The 20,942-nt window shown below is 46.5% G+C and overlaps 1 protein-coding gene across 1 annotated transcript; it reads left to right on the forward strand.

Annotated features, from left to right (window-relative positions):
* The first annotated feature begins 339 nt into the window (after positions 1 to 339).
* GRPEL1 (GrpE like 1, mitochondrial) lies at positions 340 to 5,782 on the forward strand. The gene is made up of 4 exons (XM_044280752.1): positions 340 to 460; positions 2,416 to 2,569; positions 3,909 to 3,990; positions 5,093 to 5,782. Exons 1-4 carry the CDS (start codon positions 387 to 389, stop codon positions 5,437 to 5,439), a joined length of 657 nt encoding a protein of 218 aa, XP_044136687.1. The 5' UTR covers positions 340 to 386; the 3' UTR covers positions 5,440 to 5,782.
* Positions 5,783 to 20,942: the final 15,160 nt, after the last annotated feature.

Genomic DNA, 20,942 nt, shown 5'->3' on the forward strand with positions numbered 1-20,942 from the left:
TGCCAGGATGTGTCATGAGATGTCACCAAATCCCAGACTGAGAAGTAATTGCGTCAGACGGGACAGACACGGGGCACAGGTTGCAAAAGATTGCACAAGCGGTCACCGCAGACCCCGCCCATTTAGCCCGTTAGCCAATCACACCGCGCTCTACTGCAAACTCCGCCCGCTGAGCCCTCCAGCCAATCACAGCGCACTCTCATTCTGAACTTCATTTTGACATTTCAACTCCTCTACAACCTCTCTTGACTAGGTTGGCAGCACGGCCTTGCCCCTTCTGCGCATGCTCACCAGTCTCATCCCAGCGTCTGATTGGCTGGAGTTACTGCGTGGCGTGTAGGTTGTCCTCTGCGTGCAGTGCGCGTGAGTTCTGGCAGGGGACAGACATGGCGTCCAGGGGCCTGAGGATGTTGGGGTATAACCTGAGCACGTTGCTGCGGACACACAGGGCACCGCTCCGGTAAGGAAGATAAGACGTGGGCGGCTGTGGGGTAGTCGTAGCATTACATGTCCTACTCCTCTCTAGTGTGCTTGTAGCTGCCTCGAGGAATGCTGGGAATTGTAGTCCTCCAGGTGCTTGAGAATTGTAAGTCACAGGCAGATGCAGCAGAGCTGGTGATGTCATTTGACACAGCTCATGGGTTACTGTTTGGTTCTCTGGGACTGCAGCTCTGCCTACAGGATCATCAGTGAGCTCAAAGGTCACTGACAAAGTCAGCTCTGCTACATCTGTATAGTGTCCATAGACATTATGTCTTTTCTGTTTGAAAATTGAGCATCGGTCGCAGCCTCCTCGGGAAAGGGGAATTCAGGCCAAATATACGTTTGTTTTTTGGTTAGTAAACTTTATTAGAAGTTTATGGATCGTTAATCTCCTCTGGGAGTGCCGATCCCATCGGTGGCCGTAGCCTCCAGTTGTATGCTGTAATATAATAATGGATGATGCTCGTTAAGGTCATTGGGCTGCATGGTCGCCTCCGTCCATCGTTTGACCCCCCCCTCGCACTTGCTGGGGGCGGTGGGTCACCGTGCAGCGTTGCATCATCCCCCAGTATTGGCCTCCACAGCGCGTTACTTCACTTCTGTCCCAGGGAGACAAACAATTGGGTAATATCCAGTTTATTAGTCCCCAGTGTTTTCAGCAGCGCTCGCTTTATGGCCGTCATTGTGCCATTTATTGTACACATTCCATATGATTCAACCACACAGGAGACTTTCCAAGTCTGATGCAACACCAGCACCGGAGAAGAATGGTGGGTGACTAATGTGGAGATCCAGAGGAGTCTCCTGCAGCGTCTGTTGCTAAGCAACATATTTCAGTTTTCATATTTAGAGGGTTACAGTGATAGTTTACAGCGTGGTATTTTTTTTTTTACAAGGTGATCCTATAGTATGCCAGTCTATGCCTATACATTGTCTTATGTTTCAGCCTTCTGTAGGAGGTATACTTCAGTAAATTGTAACTCCGACAGAAGGCAAATACAAAAATTATAGAGCATGTCCTATTCTTTTCCGGAGCCACGGACAAGAATAGGCATTTCTATCATAGTGCCAGCCATGTGGTAAACGCAGATCACCAAGCACAACGCCGTACACTGTATAGTGAATGCGCTTGGTATCGCACTCGGCCCTGTGTACTTCAATGGGGCTGAGCTGCTCCTGGGCCACGATGAATGTGTTATCACTCAGCCTAGGAAAGGCTAAGAGCACTGGTGACTTCTCAAACAGCTGATCGTGGGGGTCTCTGGTGTCAGACCCCCTTTGAATATTGTCTACCTGACCTCAGGATAGGTCATTAATATCTGGTGAGTATCCAACACCCACGACCCCCGCCGATCGGCTATTATCTGGCACTGTGAATGGAGAAGGGAGCACAGCTCCGCTCAGTGTTATGGTCGCGACAGGTTACTGCAGCTCAGATCACACTGAGGTGACTCAGCACAATCACAACACTTTGAGCAGAGCTGTGCCCCCTTCTCCAGTGATCGGCAGATGTTGGACATTTACCAATCAGATATTAATGACCTATCCTGAGGGTAGGTCATCAATATCAAGAGCCTGGAAAACCCCCTTAAAGAAGACCTGTAACCACCCATGACATGTCTGTTTTAGTAAATACTTGTATTCCAAATGTAATGGCAATTCAGCAGTATCTATTCTTAGAACTCATGCTGTACCTCTTTTACTCCTACTGAAAATGGATGAATAAATTGACAATTGGGTGTTCTCATTCTGTATGGGCAATGTCAGACTGTGCAGGGAAATAGTAACACCCAGTAGACAATTTATTCACCTGTTTCCGGGAGGAATAACAGAGCAGAGTTCAGACATGTCAGGAGCACTAATACTAACCCCAGCAGGTCCATAGAGAGCGCGGTTCTGGCAGTGATCAGTATTCTCCCTTTTCTCCATCAGGACGTGTCCACAGCTCATGTGCACGGCGGCTCAGCAGCCGCATAACCCCGTACAGGAGAGCGAGGAGGAGAAGGGCAAAAAGCAGGTGGAAGAGAGCGCGGAGCAGCTGGCTGCAGGGAAGGCAAAGTTAGAAGAGCAAGTTAAAGAGGTGACGGTGAGTGAGAAGAGCTGTGTTACTGTACTGCGAACAAATCCACCGATTCAGGTTCAGATACTCTTTAAAGAGAGACATCCCACACCACTTTAAAGATAGTAAAATATGTTAGTAATGGGTATAATCAGGCAAATATGTATTTTTTTTATTTATTTTTTTTAGCAAAATAGGGTTAGATATAATACACTAATTACAACCACACTTCATCTGGAGTCCTGATTGCATCCAGAAAATACATCACAATTGAGGTAACATCATCTGACAGCGACACATCAGCTGGGGAGTGCGGTCGGGGGGACTCTCGGTGCCTCGATTGGGAACAGCAATTTTTTACGCAGATACGTCTGTCTCCTAGATGAACTCCAATGCCTTGCTGAAACGGTCCATCTTTTACCAAAGAGCTTCACCCCCTAATGGAATGTAGCTAGATTATGCAATCCACGATGGTCACTGTGTATATCTTGCTTTTCTGTTATTTCGGATTTTGGAGTGGCTAATTTTCAGATCCGCAATAAATCCGAATCCCAAGGACAAACTCTGCAGACAATGCTACCTCTCTTGTACACACATTTACAACCAAGTCCTTGTTCACTCAGAGGTCCTGGAATAAATGAGACAATACCTGGTACACATTTCAGACCCGTCTTCTTTGTTCAGTCTGTCAGGTAGAATGAACAAAGGTTTCACCAGTTTTCTTTGCTCATCCCATGTGATAGAAATGGACAAGGTTTTGTACCAACAGTTAAGACAAATATTCACTTCATACATGGGTCAGGAGAATTTTATCAGACCCAATGGATTCCAAATGATCAGAATGGAGCAGCTTCAGGCAGCGGCCCGTACACTGTGACAAGGTTGCGGCTTTAAACTGCCAACCCGCTAAACTGCTGAATTTTGGTGCGCCATCCGGGCCAAGTTTCTTCTGTATGAACAGGCCCTTAAGTTTGGTGCGCCATCCGGGCCAAGTTTCTTCTGTATGAACAGGCCCTTAAGCCAGGCATGCACACAGGATCATCATCACCTTCAGAGGGAAGGAAATGCTCTCTAGTGCCACCTATAGGATGATGCCCTGTAAGTCAGTGTCCAGTCCATGGAGGATGATGGTGGATAATCATTGGGAATCCTCGTTTTGGGGAGGAGGGGGGCATTCATGGGACTGAAACCCCCCAATAACATTATAGACTAGAGAGGTCAGATCACGGGGTGCATGCAAACCTAGAGATTGCCCTAGAGGCTGACAGCATGAGTGATAATGGGCACTTTCCTCTAACCAGCCCAGTTGCCCGCCCCAGTAAGGGCGGGGTTGTCTAATAATCTGGTGGTTTTTGTGCCTCTTCAGGATAAATACAAGCGTGCCTTAGCGGACACTGAGAACATGCGGCAGAGGAGTCAGAAAATGGTGGAAGATGCAAAATTGTACGGTGAGTCGCTAGCCTTGCCCGTCCTATGCAATCGCTGGGTCCTCACTTATGTATAATTTAGGTGGGGGAAAAAAATGAAATATTCCACTAACTGATAATACAGGATATATAGAGTGGCCAAGAGCTGTCTCCTCATCTGCTTTGTTACAATGGGGCACACAACTTGTTCTGGGAGACTTTATAAGGGGGAGAGTTATCAAAACTGGTATAAAGTAGAACTGGCTAAGTTGTCCACAGCTACCAATCAGATTCCTCCTTTCATTTTCCAAAGGAGCTCTGAAAAATGAAAGGTGGAATCTGATGGGTTCATGCTCAAAGCAAAGCCATGTACCACCATCTACTGCTTAAAGGGGTTGTCTGATTAATTGGTCTGGGGCTTTGAGCACTAAATTCTCCCCTAGGAGCATCAAAGCATGTGAAAGGCCACAAAATACATGCCCCACCCCAAAGTTCCCACTATACATTTTCCCTATGTATGTCCCATTCCTCGACTTACCAATAGTATATATAATTAGGTGGGTGCCAGTATTTATGACCTTACCCTGACCCTAATACCACTTGGCGAGACCACCTTTGCAAGCTAGATTTCCTGAAAGGGGTTGTGCAGCAATTTATATGGATAATTGGTCCTCAGGACAGGTCATCGATATCTGATCGGCGAGGGTCTGACACCTGGCACCCCAGCCGATCAGCTATTAGAAGAGGAGTGCAGAGGGTGTGGCAGTTGCAAAGGGAGCAGAGCCTCCAGGTGTAATGGTAACGCCCCTGTTGCTCCTAGAGGCTCATTTGCATATAATAAAACATCATATTTCTCAGCAATGCGGCCAAAAATGAACATAGGACCAACACAGATGTCTTCAGCTGTCAAGTGTACATTTAACAGGTCAGCCAGTGTCATAGGGACAAAACTGCTGACAGATGCCCTTTAACTTCTAAAGACTTTAAAATGAGAGTCCATAATGGGCTCCTGATTAGTAGGACCTCCACCTATCAGATATTTATGGCATCTCCTGTAAATATGCCATACATATCTATGATTAGAAAACCCTTTTGGGTTATGGACAGTGGAAAGTAATTCGATTTTACAATCTTATATTTAAAGGAATACAAGGATTCTGCAAGGACTTGCTGGAAGTGGCGGACATCTTAGAAAAAGCAACTGAGAGCGTCCCCAAGGAGGAAATCAAGGATGAAAACCCTCATCTAAAGAACCTCTACGAAGGGTTAGTGATGACTGAAGTCCAGATGCAAAAAGTCTTCAAGAAGCACGGAATCGTCAAGCTCAATCCAGTGGGCGCAAAGTTCGATCCATACGAGCACGAAGCCTTATTCCACGCCCCAGTGGAGGGCAAGGAGCCTGGCACAGTAGCCTTAGTCACTAAAGTAGGGTACAAGCTGCATGAACGCACGCTGAGGCCTGCCCTGGTAGGAGTTGTTAAAGGGACATAAGTCAGTTTTAATATCTATGTTGTATAGCAAGTATTTTATTATTTCATTCCAGAAATCCTACTGTATAATTGGAATATTAACACCCCTTTAAATTAGGCGGAAAGTGGTCAAGATTATCATATACATATACCCATCCATACCAGGCAGGTCATAGAACTAGACTATGTCAGCTCCTTCTTTTACTGAGACTTTCATTCCACTTTAGTGCTCGTATTTCCGGACAGAGGAGGCTATTGATGGACTGTAGTTATTATAATGGCTGGTCTGTGCGCTGCGGAGTCCCTCGCCGGGAGCGCCACTCGTTTCTGGGATATATTACCCTGAATAAATATTTTTCACAATTCTGATTTACCTGTTTGCACCAAAAACATGCAGTTTAGTAAACATCCTCACCATTAAGTTCCAACTGATAACCATGGGTGACTGCAGCCACCACTAGAGGGCGCCTACTGCATACATTAGGCTAGGACAGGGGTCAGCAAACTTGACGTGCACACTTGCTTTGCTGTTCTCATAACTTCAGTAGAAATGAATGAATGAAGCATGCTGGGAGTTGTAGTTTCACAACAGCTAGAGTGCCAAAGGTTGCTGATAGGGAGGAGTGAATCGACTTCGGATCTCCGTACAGTATTAGAATGTATTGGCTCTAATGAGCCGAAGTTATTGCTTCGCTAAGACTTCATGTAGTAACTTCATAAATGAATTTGTATTGTAAAAAAAAAAAAAATCCCGAACCATTTGGAACCAAACTAGAGTTCGGGAAATGTTGTTTTTTTACAGTACAAATTAATTTGTGAAGTCTCGCGAGACTTTGCGAAGCAATAACTTCGGCTCATCTGAGCCAATACATTCTAAAACTGTACAGAGCTCCTGCTCCGTACAGTATTAGAACGAAGTTTTATGCGAATCCGATTCGCTCATCCCAAGTTGCTGACCCCTGGTATAACTACACAGTGACACGTACAACATGCTGTTGTGTGACCGTTTAGGATTTGTAAAATAATAGCAAAATTACTAACAGGTCACAGTCGCACAGAACTTGTATTTCTGTCTATGCTGGCAAAGTCAGTAATGTAGGGTCACGAAGTGACCCCGCTGATAATTTTTAGCGGCGATTCACACATGGTCCTTAAAGAGGAAGCGGTCACCTCCCCTGATATGCCCATTTTAGTAACTACTAGCATTTCTTATGTAATAATTCTGCGGCATGTTTTCTTGTAACTGTTGTCCAAATCCTCTATTATTCCTACTGAAAGTTACAAATAAATTTCTAATGGGGTGTTACCTGCATAGTCAGATTGTGGTGGGACACATCCCCAATGGGTAACATCCCATTGGCAATGGAAGAATAGTAGAGGAATGATAATAGTCACAGTAATAGATGCTCACAATTATTAACTAAACCATACATCCAGGGGCGCACCTAGCCTTTCTGCTGCCTGAGGCGAAAACTGAAACAGCACCCCAATGCCAGTTTCTTAACCCTAACCCCCTCCCTCCAGCCCTACATACAGGGCCACATACTGTGCTTCCCAATACTATACTGCAGAAACAGATAATTCCCCTTCTGCTGCCCCCCCCCCCCCCCCTCTTGCCCCTACCTGAGGCAATCGCCTCACTGATGGTGCACCCCTGCATATATCTCAGTAGAGGAGACTCCATTATAATGCAATATGCCGCAAGCTCCCTCTAGTGGTGGCTGCAGGTTGTTGCAGCATGTTCTCTGCAGGTGATTTGTTGCCCTGACAGTGTATGCTCTTTTGGCAGGTGTCATCCTGAAACAAAACCAGGGAGCCAAAAGGAGTGAATCCTGAACAGAAGTAGAAGGGCGCCTTCACGCACGCCAGATTTTGTGTCAGAAATTCCTGCCACTGAAAATCGGCTCCATTCATTTGAATGGTGCTAAAACCACCTCTGGCCAGGCTTTCACAAAGCAAAACATGAAGCATATTTTGGCACGTAAAACACCGGTTGTGAAGTATGGTGCCTATTTTCCATTGGAAATTATATACATTTTTACGCTGCCGTTTTCAGAAAGGCTTCAAGAACTGACAAGTCACTTGCTAGAAGCCTTTTTAGATGCAGATTTTTCCTACATTGCTACTTGGCATGTATTTTGCTGAAAAAAAGAAATATGCCAGAAAAGTGCCTTGAATTCAGAGGCTGGTATTTCTTTAAATCAGCTCGGTATTTTTCCACTTGACTTGTGAAGATAGACTTGGGTTCGTGTGCATAAGACCTATTTTTTATTTCCGTGTCCATTCTGTTTTTTTGCTGCCTGTATATGGAACTATTCACTTGGGGCTGCAAAAAAAAAACCCGGAAAGGAAAGTGCATTTAGTGTTCGCATGTCCTATTATAGACCAGGATAGGACTGTTCTTTTAGGGGCTGGCCGTTCCGTTCTTCAAAATGCTTAAAGGGAACCTGTCACCGGGATTTTGTGTATAGAGCTGAGGACATGGGTTGCTAGATGGCAGCTAGCACATCTGCAATACCCAGTCCCCATAGCTCTGTGTGCTTTTATCGTGTAAAAAAACCGATTTGATACATATGCAAATTAACCTGAGATGAGTCCTGTACGTGAGATGAGTCAGGGACAGGACTCATCTCAGGTTCATTTGCATATGTATCAAATCGGTTTTTTGACACAATAAAAACACACAGAGCTATGGGGATTGGGGATTGCGGATGTGCTAGCGGCCATCTAGCAACCCATATCCTCAGCTATATACCCAAAATCCTGGTGACAGGTTCCCTTTAACGCATACGGACGGGATCTGTGTTTTGCGGACCGAGAGGCCCAATTCAGATCAATGGAATTGATTTTTCAATCACGGAAATTTCTGCCAGTAAATCTGCCCCGTATGAAGGCTTTAGGTTTGGTTCACATTAATGTCATGGCTTCCATTCATCATGAGTTACGACCATCAGTTTCCTCTAAAGCCTCATTCACGCAGACCGCTCTCGTAGCTTTCAGTTTCATCCACCATTACAGCTACGGATGAGATTGACCTCTATAGGGGCAGGAAATGCACAGATAGAGTTTAAGAAACTCTCACCCTCAGTGTTTTTCCTGTCCCTAAGGCTTAATGCACATGACCAAAAAGATTGGCTTATCAATCTCCTCCTCAGCCCTCCTGCAGCTTATACCAAAGCTGGGCTGGGGAGGTTAACGTGGATCTCGTCTCCGACATGGGAGACCTGACTTCACTGGGGCTGGTTGAGCTCTTCCTTCCAATTTTCTTGTGGAAGCAGACCAGCGGGAGCAAAGAAGCCGAACCAGGCGCATTCTACCGCTTCCAGGGGGGCAGAGATTATTGGGGCACGCATCATCACGCTCGTCGGGCTGATCCCTGATGATGTCAGACACTGCTCTTTAAAACAAGCTCTGGCGCGCACAGCCAGCGTCTCCCCGGCTCTGCAGCAGCAGTGTCGGCTCCTGGGACCCGTGGCGAATGTATAGTCCCACCTTCGGTAACTCCAACCGTGAGTCTCATAGTGGGAAAACCTGCTTATCTACCTGTATATGTTTGCCTCCTTAGTCCATGAGCCTGATTGGGGTTGCTCTTCTTTCTGCCTAGGTTAAAGAAATAAAAGCAAAAACAAAGTATTTTAAGTGCATTAATTGCTCAAAAAAGTTACCGGAGGAACATAAGAAAAAGCTCAGCAAAAATTGCATTAGCGACCTTCTGAAGAAAGAGCACCCGTCCATCATGACAGAGATTAAGACCATGATTCAGGACGAAATCAGATAATCATTGGCCTCTCTTCACCCCCTAAAAATGCACCTCCTACGAAAAAAACTAGGTTATCTGTTCAATCCTCCTCAGATTCTGAGGACATGGAAGAGGAAGTGTCAGCAAACACGATCTTGATGAGGATCAGTTGTCGGAGGGGGAGATAAGAGGATGAGGAAGGGAAAAAAACTTTTTCCTCCGAAGATATGGACAAGCTTATTAAAGCCGTCATGGAAACTATGGGCATTGAAAACCCAGTGGGAAATTACAACATCAAACCCTTGGGCGCTAGACATTGTAAAAAACGGATACAAAATAGTATTTACCTCCACCCCACCCAAAAGTGTCCCGGTAACTTCCTACGATCTGAATACCCTTTCAAAGATGTGGCAGGGTATACTAGAATTAAAAAACAAGATTTTAGTGAAACTCACCTGTAAAATCTCTTTCTCGCTTAGTTCATTGGGGGACACAGGACCGTGGGTATAGCTGCTTGCTGCCATTAGGAGGCGACACTAGGCTGAAAGTGATAACTCCTCCCCTGCGGCTATACGCCCTCTAGCCTGAAGAGAGCACATCAGTTTGTGCCCAAGCAATAGGAGTAGGAGGAAAAAAAACTTTACGGTAAACAACCAATAACTGACCAATGCCAGTCAGATCGAACTGAGGGCCATACCGGTTTCTCAACCGCTAGCATTTACAGCAAACCGCAATTACTGGGTGGGAGCTGTGTTCCCCAATGAACTAAGAGAGAAAGATTTTACAGGTGAGTTTCTTGTTTTCTCGCTTGTATCATTAGGGACACAGGACCGTGGGATGTCCTAAAGCAGTCCATGGGGAGGAGAACAAACCACACGCCCATGGAGAAAAAAAAATGACCTTGAGGACGCGTAACCCACTACTGCCTGCAAGACCTTGCTGCCGGGAACAGCGGCCGCCCATAGGAAGACACCCGGTAAAACTTGGTGAATGTGTACCCAGAAGACCAAGACACTGCCTTCTACAACTGGAAAGCTGCTGCATGACGGAGATGAACCCGAGAAGCTGGTCGGGTGGGCCAAGGCTCAGCGAGCGATGCCTTACCCCGGAAGCGGAACGCCCGAGCAGCTGTTAAACGGATATACCTGGATAACAGCCCTTGGAGGCAGTCAGCTTTGACAAGGACCTTCAGGAAAAAAAATTGGTAAAAGTCCATACAGCGGAAGCACTAGTCATGGACAAGCAAACCTCGGAGGCCAAATCACATGGCTGATAGAGAGCTTGATCTGTAGAATGCGAGGGAGAAAGAAGAGAAATCAGTTTCTGAGGACGTGAAAAGGCGACTACCTTCTGTAAAGAAAGAGGATACTGGGCGGAGCACTGCCTTATGTTCTTGCTAAAAAGAAAAAAAGTACGAACAAGAAGGCGTAGTAACTCAGAAAAAGGTTACCAAAACGCTGGCTCCTGGTCGCAACAGTGGGAGTAGAACTAAAATCCAGGTCCGCAGGATCCTCCTCTGGCCAGGAGAACTCTCCCTAGGAAGCGGAATATTGGTAGACCAATGCCCTTACAGCTGTAGAGGCTTGTTGTGAGATTTCTAATCGAGAGAAGTTGCTTGAGAAACCACAGAGACAAAAACGCCTGAGCCAGGCATGCCCCACTGCAGGCCATAGAAACAATACCTCGGAGAAAGGAAAAGGTCAAGCCAATGAGAGCATCATCGGTGATGGGAAGCCCCGTCAGTGACCCTATATTCACAATGTGGCAACCCTGCCTGGAAGGGCGGATGGGTGGAACAAAGATGAGAGAAATACTCTTGCCGGGTGGAATGCGAATACAATGCCCACACCTCCACCGTACCCGAGGAACCCTGGGTGCATGGAAAAAATAGAGATGAGCTTCCCGAGTTGTACGACCCATGGCTACTGGTCAGCAGCTAGACAGAAGGAGAAGACTAACAGTTATCCAGCTCGAGGAGGGACAGGGAAGGAAAAGTGTGTTCTGTCCCAGAGACGAAACCCTTGCCAGCGGTGACCAGGCGTGACAGACACACACTCTAGCCGTCGTGGGAGACTCAGTCCACCACTGTAATGAGCAGTGAAAGAATGACCACCGTTGGCTCGAGGTGACGTAGATATTACTCATCTCTGAAGAGAGGTAGCACCGATGGTGTCACAGCATCAACCATTAAAAACCCAGGTCGCGCTTATAACGGCAACCTAGTGGTTGACGAGTGCCGCAGGGACTAAGCTACCCAGTAGAACGCACTCAAAGGTAGGTGCTGATCAGCAATGGCAAGTACGCCATCGCCACGCCTGGAGTTGACGACAGAAGGACAACAGTTGCCAGAGCAACAGGCACTCATAGGTAGTGTAAACCAGAGAGAAGCCAGAGCTAAAGTCCATTGCCTCTGAGACTGATGCACTACAGAATCTATTGGTAATGCAATACTCCGCCTGAAGATGAGGCCATACTCCAGCTGAGGAGGAGGCCACTAATTCCAGTGTCAGAAGAATCAGTCATCTTACGAAAAGGTTGTGCAGCAGGAACCCTAGCATGTAATGGCGACGCAAACAACCCTTGTGCAGTATGGGCTACCGCATGCTCCGCCAGCGTAAAACGAAAAGGGCGCTGAACAGGAGCAACCGCCGAAGCAGTGGTAGGGTAGAAACCCCACCTGAGGGGAGCTGCGCCACTACAGCGATTACGACCATCTAGCTCTAGCGTGAAGACTTTCCACCCTTGTAATAGTCACTGCAGAGTACTAGCATAACACCCTCACCTAGATAAGGAAGAGTGGTGGACAAGAATCTATAGTCAGTGGAGTACTCTGCTTGCTGGATCGTAATTACAGCATTCTGGGTAATGTGACTGACCTGAACTGGTGGATGCCCATGGGGACACAAGTGTTGCTGGGAGACCCCCCTGAGAGCACAAAGGTCGACATTTTCGTGCCCCCAACCCTGTTCCAGAAGAACAGAAGGATACAATCTTAAAGTAGCCATAGATTCCCGTGGCCGTATCCTTATGCCACTAGATGGAGAGTACCAGGTACCAGCGGTACCGACTGTGGTCACGGACCACTTTGAAGGAAGCCAGGCACCTACTGTTGTGGTGTAATTAAATTATAGCATGCAAAAAATGCTAGTGGTTCCCCCGTAAAGGAACATTTGTAGAGGGTAATGCCACAGGAAGCATGTGATGGCAAATATTAAGGCACATTGTGCCTGCAGATAGAAACCCAGGGTAAGGGTAATCTGGTCATCGGCCTCAAAGATGTGGCTGGGTAGAAAGGGTTAACTGTCCAAGGACCTAGAAGGCCACAAAGCCGGGAACTAAAGTTTTTCATGCAGGCCGACCGGAACTTACCGCCAGCCGAACACCTGGATCGGTGCAATGAATGAGGCTTCCTGTGCCCACTGGCCGCGGAAGCCCACCCCGTGGGCCGGGAGAAAAACAGTGCGGCCGGGAAGAAATGCGGTAGGCCCGAACAAAGCCAGGGCCTAGATTTGTGGCGCCCAGCCGACTTGGATCTCCGCCGCCGGAAAACGGAGGTACCTGGAACGGTACTAGCAGGCGCCCAAGAGGTATACCTGACTAAAGGTGCGGAGCTTGGCCGACCGGGGAGCCCGCCCAGTCGGTCTGAGAAAAGGGGGTCACGAAGCGGAGCGCAGTAAGCGGTAGTTTCTAAATGTCCTGCTCGATATTAGATTGGAGGGGTGGGGAGAAAGGATCTAAAATGCAGCCGTAGTGTTTGGGACTAACCCCTTATTGCCTGATTTGTGAGGCGATATGCGGCGAACTGGTGGAGGACTCGCAGCCTCCTTAAGAAAGTGTCACGGTGTGAGGGGGACAGAGAGGTACAGTAATACTCACCTGTCTTCATCTGTGGTCTTCACCCTTAGTCCTGGCACCAGGCGACAGGGGTCTGGGCGGAGAAGGGCTGGAGAGGAGGTGGCCCTCTTGCTGGCGGGAAGCAGGGGAGCGAGGCTGCCCTGGTCCGCTTGGTCTTCTTGGGGGAGGCAGGGCGGTGGATCAAGCAACACCGGCCAGCCTCCCAGGGAGACAGGGACGCAAGCGGTCCTGTGCCCCATCCATGAAATCTGTAAAAAAATAAAATTAATAAATTCAAAAAAGGCCACCCTTACCTCCTACGACACTAAGCTAAAAACTGATGTGCTCTCTCCAGGCTAGAGAGGGTATAGCCGCAGGGTAGGAGTTATCACTTTTCAGCCTAGTGTCACCTCCTAGTGGCAGCAAGCATCTATACCCACGGTCCTGTGTCCCCCAATGATACAAGCGAGGGTAATAAAACAAGGTTTTTACTCAAGACTCTAGTTCAGAAACCGGATGGACCCTCCAGAACCATCATAAACCTAAAATATCTAAACAAGTTTATATAGTGTACAAAAAATTAAAAATGGAATCCATCTCCTTAAATCGTACCTTTAATTTACAAAAAAAGGGGGCACGCATGACGTCTGTAGACCTCAAAGACGCATACTATCACGTCCCTATACATCAAATGGGTCATGGGTCTCATGATCTCCTGTATACCAGCGGTTGCCTGGAGCCAAGCCCACACAAGGACCTATCCAATCCTGGATACTGAACAACTGGAACAAACATCTGTCATCCTTGGATAATAAAAATCCCCAGGCAAGTAAAAATATACCTAAATTGGTGGAAAATGCAAACCAATCTTACCAGGGGGGTCTTCTGGCAAAAAGAACCAGGAGTACAAGTGGTAACCGACGCAAGCGCAACAGGATAGGGTGCAATAGAGGCCTCCTCAAGCTGGCAAGGAAAGTGGCCAGAACAAATCAAAAACGAGTCATCAAACTAAAAGGGAGTTAAGAGCGGTCTGGGAGGTCCTAAACTTAAACCCAGCTTTATTAAGCGGCAAATACCTAAAAATATCCTCAGACAATACAACAGCAGTCGCTTATCTGAAACATCAAGGAGGCACAAAGTCCGAAAAACTAAAATCCTTAACAAGAAAAATCTTTTCTTGGGCAGAAAGAAACGTTTTATCCATCACAGCCATTCACTTGAAAGGTTCAGAAAATACCAAGGCAGACTTTCTAAGCAAACTCTAGACCCAGGGGAATGGTCTTTAAATCCAGCCATATTTAAAAAATTAATAAAACAGGTGGGGCCAACCACAAATAGACCCATTCGCATCCAAAAGAAATGCAAAGGTCAACCGTTTCTGCTCACTCAATCCCAGGGAAAATCCATGGGCAGTGGATGCCTTTTCAATAAAATCGAACTGGAGCCTAGCCTACGCTTTTTCCCCATGGGCATTAATACTCAAGCTTCTTCAGAAAATCCTCACGGATCCAGTTACAGTGATTCTAAATACCCCTTATTGGCCCAAGAGAACCTGGTTTCCCATCCTGAGAAATCTATCCTTGGAAGATCCATGGCTGATTCCTTTTCAGAACGACATTCTCACAGGGTCCAATTTTACATCAAAATCCAGAACTCTTCAAGCTGGCAGCTTTGATCCTGAAAGCAAGATCCTAAGGAGCAGGGGCCTCTCAAATTCTATAATTAGTACCCTAAAAGCCAGCAGGAAAAAAGTCATTAATGCCATTTATTAAAAAATATGGAGAAGATATTGCTCATGGCTGGGGAAAGATTGTACTGATGTATCATCTCTCTCCATACAAAAAAAATAATATCTTAGAATTTTTACAAGGGGGCCTAGACTTGGGCCTTGGGCCTAGTACCTTAAAAGTACAAATATCAGCCTTGGGGGCCTTCGATGACACTAACCTATCAAATCATAGATGGGTTAGAAGATTTATTAAAGCTGCTTCTAGACTTAGACCTTCCTTGAAGCCAAATACATCACCATGGGACCTAAATTTAGTCCTTAATGGGTTAACAAATCCTCCTTTTTTCCCCGTTATCAGAAATCTCCCTAAAACATCTCTCCTTCAAAACGGCTTTTCTAATAGCGATTACATCCGCTAGATGCATAGGAGAAATCCAGGCTTTGTCGTGTAAAGAACCATACTTATCAGTTTTTCCCGATAAGATCATACTAAAACTAGATCCAGGTTTTCTCCAGAAAGTAGTTTCAAACTCCCATAGGGAGTGGGACCAGGAGATTATCTTACCCTCCTTCTGTAGTGATCCCAAAAATTCCCTTGGCAGTAAAATGGCATCTCTTCGACGTAAAGCAAACAATTATCCAACACCTAGAAGTTACAGCGCCCTTTAGGAAGGATAATCTGTTAATTCAGTTCTCCGGAAAAAATAAGGGTAAAAAAACTCTCCAAAACATCTATAGGGCGTTGGATAAAAACAACTATCGTTCTCTGCTATAGTTTAGTAGGTCAGACATGTCCTATGGGTATTAAGGCACACTCAACTAGAGCTATCGCCTCCTCTTGGGCGGAAAAGGCAGGGGTATCTCTTGATCAAATATGCAAGGCTGCAACCTGGTCTAGTATAAATACTTTTATTAGGCATTACAGCCTAAATTTTTCTGCTGCAGCAGATTTGGCGTTTGGCCAAAGAGTGTTGCAAGCAGTTGTCTTATGCTGGCCCCCCTCATGGCCCTATGTGTCATAGCACACATCCCCCATAACAGCGCGTCCTCCACAGAGCCACCCCATAACATCGCATCCTCCACAGATCCCCCCCCCATAACAGCGCGTCCTCCACAGATCCCCCCCCCCATAACAGCGCGTCCTCCACAGATCCCCCCCCATAACAGCGCGTCCTCCACAGATCCCCCCCCCATAACAGCGCGTCCTCCACAGATCCCCCCCCCATAACAGCGCGTCCTCCACAGATCCCCCCCCCATAACAGCGCGTCCTCCACAGATCCCCCCCCATAACAGCGCGTCCTCCACAGATCCCCCCCCATAACAGCGCGTCCTCCACAGATCCCCCCCCCATAACAGCGCGTCCTCCACAGATCCCCCCCCCCATAACAGCGCGTCCTCCACAGATCCCCCCCCATAACAGCGCGTCCTCCACAGATCCCCCCCCCATAACAGCGCGTCCTCCACAGATCCCCCCCCATAACAGCGCGTCCTCCACAGATCCCCCCCATAACAGCGCGTCCTCCACAGATCCCCCCCCATAACAGCGCGTCCTCCACAGATCCCCCCCCCATAACAGCGCGTCCTCCACAGATCCCCCCCCCATAACAGCGCGTCCTCCACAGATCCCCCCCCCCATAACAGCGCGTCCTCCACAGATCCCCCCCCATAACAGCGCGTCCTCCACAGATCCCCCCCCCCAATAACAGCGCGTCCTCCACAGATCCCCCCCCCATAACAGCGCGTCCTCCACAGATCCCCCCCCAATAACAGCGCGTCCTCCACAGATCCCCCCCCCAATAACAGCGCGTCCTCCACAGATCCCCCCCCATAACAGCGCGTCCTCCACAGATCCCCCCCCCCCATAACAGCGCGTCCTCCACAGATCCCCCCCCATAACAGCGCGTCCTCCACAGATCCCCCCCCCATAACAGCGCGTCCTCCACAGATCCCCCCCCCCCATAACAGCGCGTCCTCCACAGATCCCCCCCCATAACAGCGCGTCCTCCACAGATCCCCCCCCCCCATAACAGCGCGTCATCCACAGATCCCCCATAAATATGTCATACCCAGCCGTGTCAGCGGCTCATATGGGAAAATCCAAGCAAATAGACCTCTAGCACAATTCCCTTAAAATATCGCATATCGTTATCGCAATTTTTAGGGCCCTAATCGCAATCGCACAAAATTCCCATATCGTGCAGCCCTAGTGGATATTATGAGTAGTAGAAAAAAAATAATAATTAAGAAAATGAATATACCCACTTGGTATCTGGTACACACTGAGGGTGAGAGTGGGGGCTTCTTAAACTCTGTGTATTTCCTGCCCCTATAGAGGTCAATCTCATCCGTAGCTGTCATGGTGGATTCAATGAAACAGAATTACCAGTAAGTCTAATTACGGTTTATTGATCTTGATGTGTGTATTCGTACATCAGTTTTTCCAATGTCCACGATTACGATCCCTCTTGCATATTATAGTCTATGGGTCTGTGTGACCACTGACCATCCGTGCAATGTCATTGATTTTCATGGACCATTGCTAGGAGATCTGGGAGTGGAATTTATGACTTGCGCATCTATCAAGGACAGGTATTTCTGGCGACAAGAAGACCGAGGCAGACTGCACTATTCTAACCATCGAAAATTATGGAAACTAAGTAAAAGGGGGAAAACACCAGTGTGAACAGAGTCCAACCTGGCTAGATAAGTGAACCAATGCATAAATCTGACATGGGCCAAGCTATCGTACTGTAAACGCCCCAAAAAATAAATAAAAAAATTTGGGCCCTTTACTTCCTGATCACCCAGGTGCAGATTGTTATACACTAGCAGTCTGTAGTATTACATGCCGGCTATGTACTGCATACTCTTCGTAGCTGGTCTGGATAAGTCCTTAGTCACACTTCAGTGATTGTGAGCCAAAACCAGGTGCAGATCTTTCCCTTATCGCTGGAGGCTCCAATCCTGGTTTTGGCTCAATCACTGATGGAAACCACTGACCAAACTCTGTAGCCTTTTTTACATTTCCGTTTTTCACTGATGTGTGCAGTCTGCATTTTCCGCAGACAGCACACATACCGATTGATTTAAATGTGTCTGTATTTTATTTTTATATGACCATAGGTCAGTTAAAAAAAAAATTAATAAAAAATAATAAAGTCAGAGACATGCACTACTTTGATCCGTGATGCGGCCCAAGCACGCCCATTGAAGTCTGAGATGAGAGTCCAGAAATGCAATGACGCAGACCAGAGTCCTTTTCACAGAAACATATTTAATACATCATACAAAATGGAAATAATGCACTGTGTATAGATACTGGATTCATATCCGCTGCAAAACAATAAATAAGGACCACGGGCAGGGGAGGTTTTACCGAAATTCACTGGACCTCTGTGCTCCAGCCTGTACAAGTGAGGCCCAGTCCATGGAAAGGGTCACCTTCTCTATAAAACACATCCATAGAAAAGGGTTAAAAATGATTGTAAACTATTTCCTCTTTTGCACAAAGTCATATAAAACTAGCACAAAAAAATAAAAAAAAAAAAAAAAAAAAAAAACGGGCACCACATAAACTACGAAGGGCAAGATGTGCCGGAGGAGAGCGGACCCAAGTCTGAAGACTTGTTCGTTTCACAGTATACTTCTATAGCCTAACACTAGTGTGTGATCATGGAGGCACTACTGCCCCCCACAGTTCCCCCAATCACACCTGATCTGTGGCCTCCTCTTATAAATTCCTGACATTTTTTGCTGGACTAGTTTTGCAGTAGTAGGTTACGTCCAGACGTGGAATTTGTCAGGAGTTTCACCCTATGCATTTAAAATCTATGGCGTACTCCTATTCCTGCATGCACTTTCGACAACCCCATCCACATGTATCGTACATTGGCGGTGAGAGAACTGCACCCCAGCAATTTCTTGGATACAGCCTTAAAAGGGCCATTGCATGGTCTTTTTCTCCCATTCATAGGCAGAGCTGCTTACAGAATTTTGCCGGTTGCCCTTGGAAACAGACAGCAGTTTAGCTCCACCCCAATGTCAGACATGTGATCCAGCAGCTAACCTCTCACTGTACCCGTTATCGGACCTCTGCTCTGAATTTAGCTTTAGATATGGAGCGATAAGAATACATTTAGCTCAGGATTCGGTCAAGTAAAGCCAAGCATTTAAATGGCAATTTTAAAGGGAATGTGCGAAAATAACAGTATTTAAATATATATATTAATCTTCTCTCAATTTTTATTTTTTTATAAAAACCTGCAGTTTTCACAATGACTAATAGGTCATGATTTTCCATTCTTGTACAGGTAACTTGTAGTCATTATCACCACAGACAGGATTACAATGACAATTAACACCCCTTATACAGATAACACAGGATCCACCATTCACAATAGGCGAAATCACAGCTTATCAGCTCCCTCCTGACCTCAGCACAGATCATAGAGCATGACTCTGCCATAGAAGTCAGTGGGGTCAGCTCCTGGCCATTGTGTCTGTGGTCCATATAGCTGCTCTCGAGGAACAGGAAGTCTTAAAGGGCTGCTGTCACCCCACTAAACTTTTTTTTTTGTGTAGTTATAATCCCTATACTGCGATTTATCCATACATAATGTGATTAATCATTTTGGTTCAGTAGATTTTGCTAAAAACTTACTTTTATAATATGTAAATTACCTGTCAACCAGCAAGTAGGGCGGCTACCTGCTGGTAGCAGCCGCATCCTCCTATCATAATGACGCCCCCTCCGCATGTTGATTGACAGGGCCAGGGAACGGGATCGTTCTCTGCTGTCCCCGTTTGCATTCAAAATCTGGCGCCTGCGCCACGGCCGTACCTGTCTTCAATCGGCACAGGCGCACTGAGAGGCGGACGCTCGCTTGGCCGCTCCATCCTCAATGCGCCTGCGCCGATGACGTAACAAATACACCCGGCGCAGGCGCATTGAGGATGGAGCGGCCGAGCGAGCGAGCGAACAGTTTTGTGGGGTGACAGAAGCCCTTTAACATATTTTAGACCTAGTGGCCAGTGGGAAAACTGCAGGATTCCTTTTTTGTTTTTTTATATAGTTAGAGATGAGCGAATTTCATATTTAGAAATTTGTTCACCATTAGTTTGTTGGTAAAAGGTGAATTGCGTTATGGATTCCGTTACCACAGACCATAACGCAATTTAATGACGGAATGCATTTAGAGGCAATCCGTCATAATAGAAGTCTATGGGCTGCAAAACTGATCTGTCCTGTTTCAGTTATGCAGGGGAGTCCTCTGCTGATCCCGAGTCCTCTCCTGCATAACGGAAACGGGACGGATCCGTTTTGCAGCCCATAGACTTCTATTATGACGGAATGAATAGTGGAATTCCTCTAAAGGCATTCCGTCATAGAATTGCGTTATGGTCCGTGGTAACAGAATCCATAAGGCAATTCACCTTTTACCAACAAACTAATTGTGAACGAATTTCATAAGTGGAAATTCGCTCATCTCTAAATATAGTGATATGAAAAAATTATTATTATTTTTTTAAAATATGTTTAACATAAAAACATTATTTAAACAATAGGCTCTAGGCCATTTCCTGATGACACATTCCCTTTAATAGTTACAAAAAATTGGAATTACCCTTTAAGATGTAACAGCAATGCTTTCTCACAGCCCTGGGAACAATCAGAAGGCCTAGTAACAGTTTTAGGGAATCTGAGTAACCCATGTTCTTGTATGATCTTCTATACACTGACACAGCTTATATCTCACCTCTCCCCCCCCCAATTTGACATTGGTCTATCCCAAGGATAGGCTATCAATATTGTAGTGCCTAAACACCCCTTTAAATGAAGATGATCCCAACAGGTTCAGACCAGGGGGCACCAGATCAAACCAAAATGGCTTCCATTCCAATGTATTACAAAAAAATTGAAAATCAAGACCTGCAACAATGAGAAAACTCAGCCGTTACCTCACAAACATTGAGCAGAGTCCTAATAGAACAGGCAAAAGACAAGAACATGTACGCGGCCTACATGGGGGACCCTGGCCAAAAGGGGCTGGCAGTGGACATGGCTAAAGATTGAAGAGGACGACCAAATCCCAATACTCCATCTTAGCTAGGGGGGCAGCAATGGTTTAATTGGTCCCCAAAATCAACAGTAATTTGTCAAGCCCTACAATTAAAAAAGTAGAATTTTTCATTTCCTCCGGAAAAACATGTTGGACAAGATCG

Source organism: Bufo gargarizans, chromosome 1 (assembly GCF_014858855.1).
Source record: "Bufo gargarizans isolate SCDJY-AF-19 chromosome 1, ASM1485885v1, whole genome shotgun sequence".
NCBI classification, from domain to species: Eukaryota; Metazoa; Chordata; class Amphibia; order Anura; family Bufonidae; genus Bufo; species Bufo gargarizans.

Coding starts and splice junctions, on each gene's coding strand:
- GRPEL1 (XM_044280752.1), top strand. CDS start 387: ATGGCGTCCAGGGGCCTGAGGATGTTGGGGTATAACCTGAGCACGTTG. Junction 2,570..3,908: donor AGCAAGTTAAAGAGGTGACG/GTGAGTGAGAAG, acceptor GTGCCTCTTCAG/GATAAATACAAGCGTGCCTT. Junction 3,991..5,092: donor GGAAGATGCAAAATTGTACG/GTGAGTCGCTAG, acceptor TTATATTTAAAG/GAATACAAGGATTCTGCAAG.